Source organism: Solanum verrucosum, unplaced genomic scaffold, assembly GCF_900185275.1.
Source record: "Solanum verrucosum unplaced genomic scaffold, falcon-dt-bn FXZP01000234.1, whole genome shotgun sequence".
Classification (NCBI taxonomy): Eukaryota; Viridiplantae; Streptophyta; class Magnoliopsida; order Solanales; family Solanaceae; genus Solanum; species Solanum verrucosum.
In genome coordinates this window covers 153846-156569 of record NW_026020440.1, presented here as the reverse complement: position 1 = coordinate 156569, position 2724 = coordinate 153846, and the positions used below count along the sequence as shown (strand labels likewise).

General features: G+C 32.2%; 1 protein-coding gene across 1 annotated transcript; it reads right to left on the bottom strand.

Annotated features, from left to right (window-relative positions):
• Positions 1–647: 647 nt before the first annotated feature.
• Positions 648–1997, bottom strand: LOC125808304 (putative F-box protein At1g49610). The gene has a single exon (XM_049488028.1). The coding sequence runs from the start codon at positions 1995–1997 to the stop codon at positions 648–650; it is 1350 nt and encodes a 449-aa protein (XP_049343985.1).
• Positions 1998–2724: the final 727 nt, after the last annotated feature.

Genomic DNA, 2724 nt, shown 5'->3' with positions numbered 1-2724 from the left:
AGCGAAGGACTGCTGAAGTAACTATCTGATTACATCTATAAATATGAACATCCTGTCAAATGGTTTACAGACACAAACTTTTCCATGCAAAGTTCTTCAGAGCATCTTAGAAGAAGTAAAATACTGTATCAGTATGAAACGGCAGATTGAGTCATGTGCTTATACTAAATAGTTGTGACTGAAGTATAAATCATATCACAAGTCCAAAACAGAATTGTATGTCAATAGAAACAGAACAGTAAGTTGAAACGAGTCAAGACGGAGTTATTGCTCGTAAAGTTCATACTCATCCAACTTATACGATTATATGACAGAACATGATGTGGGATCTATCGTTTTCACTATTCCGGCTCAGACATGATGTACATTGCTAAAATATCTGTAAACTTTGACAGAGAGAAATAACCACAACATATGAGCTACTGAGCCATTTTCAGAACAACATCTATAAGCGAAAAGCATGTACAACAAATCCACATAAACGACAAAGAAAACTGAGAATCAAGCATACTGCTCTTGTGCATTGATATTTCCAACTTAATCATGTTTGATAAAAGACTACTTTCAAATAAAGAACTTATGCAAAATCTTAAATTTGAAGTTCTTAACGTATATAGAATAAAGAACTTTATTAATGAATTAGTGCATCACCAATCTAATAAAAAATAACACCAATCCCACATTTCAGAGTTTGTTGTTACCAGCTCACCACTTTTGTGTTCCACAAGATGCCAACTCTCCTTCTTCCTATCAAATTTGTAGGCTTTTACTCCTTTTAATTGACTAAGAAGAGGCGTGCTTCCATGAGAAGTAGACTGACTCGAATTCTTCATATACATCAAATGATCAATGAAAAATGTGATCTTTTCTCTTGTTGAATGCACGTTGAGTCTCCTAGGCTGACAACTCCATACCAAAGCATCCACAAATGTTGAGCTCTCCCCATTCTTCCATATAATGGTGACATTTAAAACGTCCATGTGGGGATTAGAATCTTTATGGTCCAGTAGCAAATTTTGAATGTTGATGTCATTGCATCTATAAGATTCAATGCGAACTTCAGACCAAGAGATCGAATTTGATAGAAACTTCCTCAACTTACAAAACCATGCAGCATTTACATTGTCACTGTCTAAGCATTCAAGAATGATTCTTGAGTACTTCAGTTGTCTTGACTCTCTCACAATTTTAATTTGAGGAATGTCTTCCCAAGTGTACTTAAGTGATACCAAATTTGGAGCATCAATCTCCCATATTCCCCCACAATGCCGAATCTTCAAGAACTTCAGGGAAACCGACTTAATCTTTTGAGGATTCATTGTTTCCAAGCCCTTGCAATACTCAAATATGAAAGATTCAATCAACGGACAGCTATTAAGTAGAGCCTGAAGCATGTTTTCATCTAATCTTACATAAGATAGAGAAAGTTTTCTCAAAGAATTGCAATTCACAACAACACTAGGCAAAAGAATACAAGATTCCAGAACCAATTTTCTCACAGATTTTACCGCCAAGATTGCGAAAATAAACAAGGAGTATGATGATATGTTAAGGTCTTTTACACCATTTGTTAGTACAATGCCAAGCCACTTATCAATCATAGGGACAAGTAAAACTTCATGAGAATTTTCAAAGAACAAACGATCATCTGATAATTCAAACTTTTCTATAGGGATTTTTCCGTCCCTATATCTCTCCATGATATCATCCACTATTTTCATATCGTTGCCTTTAGAAAAATCGACTGTGAAATCCAAGTTTGGAAGAGTCGACCAGGCTTGCAGCCATGTTTTGGAAAGAATGCTCATCCGCGTTGCTTCTTTAAAACTAAGACAACAGAGTATTTTATGAATGAGACATTCTGACAATAAATCAATTGACGGAGTCCTATTGTGCAACCGTACCTCAAAACCCCATTTTTCGACTCCAATTTCACTGCAAAACTCTCTAATCAACTCTCCGCCTCGCTTCTGCAATTTCCGGGCGAATTCAAACATTCTTTCCTCGTAATTTTGAGCAAATTGTTTTTTCTCATTAGCTTCGTGGCTTTAGAGGTTTATTCAATTTATAGGTTATGCCTTCAGTAGAAAGCAACAACACAAAAAAACACCTATATAAACTAGAACAGTACCTAACATATAAAAATAAGTAATCATTATAAATGGTAAATATTGTTTTAATATAGTATATTTCTGTACGTTTCATGAAAAATTACTTTAACATATACCTTTTAATAAATAATTACAGATTTTAGAGATACTTTTATTTATTACCATTTGTAGCAATATATAATCTGTAATATGTATTAAAATTGAATTAGGTATACAATATATATGTATTATAACTCTTTTAAAATATATTATACTTGTTTGGTAATAAATTGACACATTGTATTATAAGTGTATTAAAATGTGTAAATGTATTATTTTTATCAACAAAACTTGTATTATATGTGTTTTATAAATTGTTCTCTGTAATATGTATTAAAATTGTATTATAAATGTATTAAAAGTAATCAAGTGAAAAGAAAATGTTATTGCTATAAATGATAAATATTTTCTTAATATAGTATATTTATGTAAGTTTCCCTTTTAACTCCTATTCCACTAAATAATAGTATGTTTAAGTTATAACCTAAAATTAAAGACAAAACATTAAGTTCATGAATGCAATTAGGGGTGTAAGTGTTCACAGTTTGGATAAACATCTATCCAAATCAAAAAG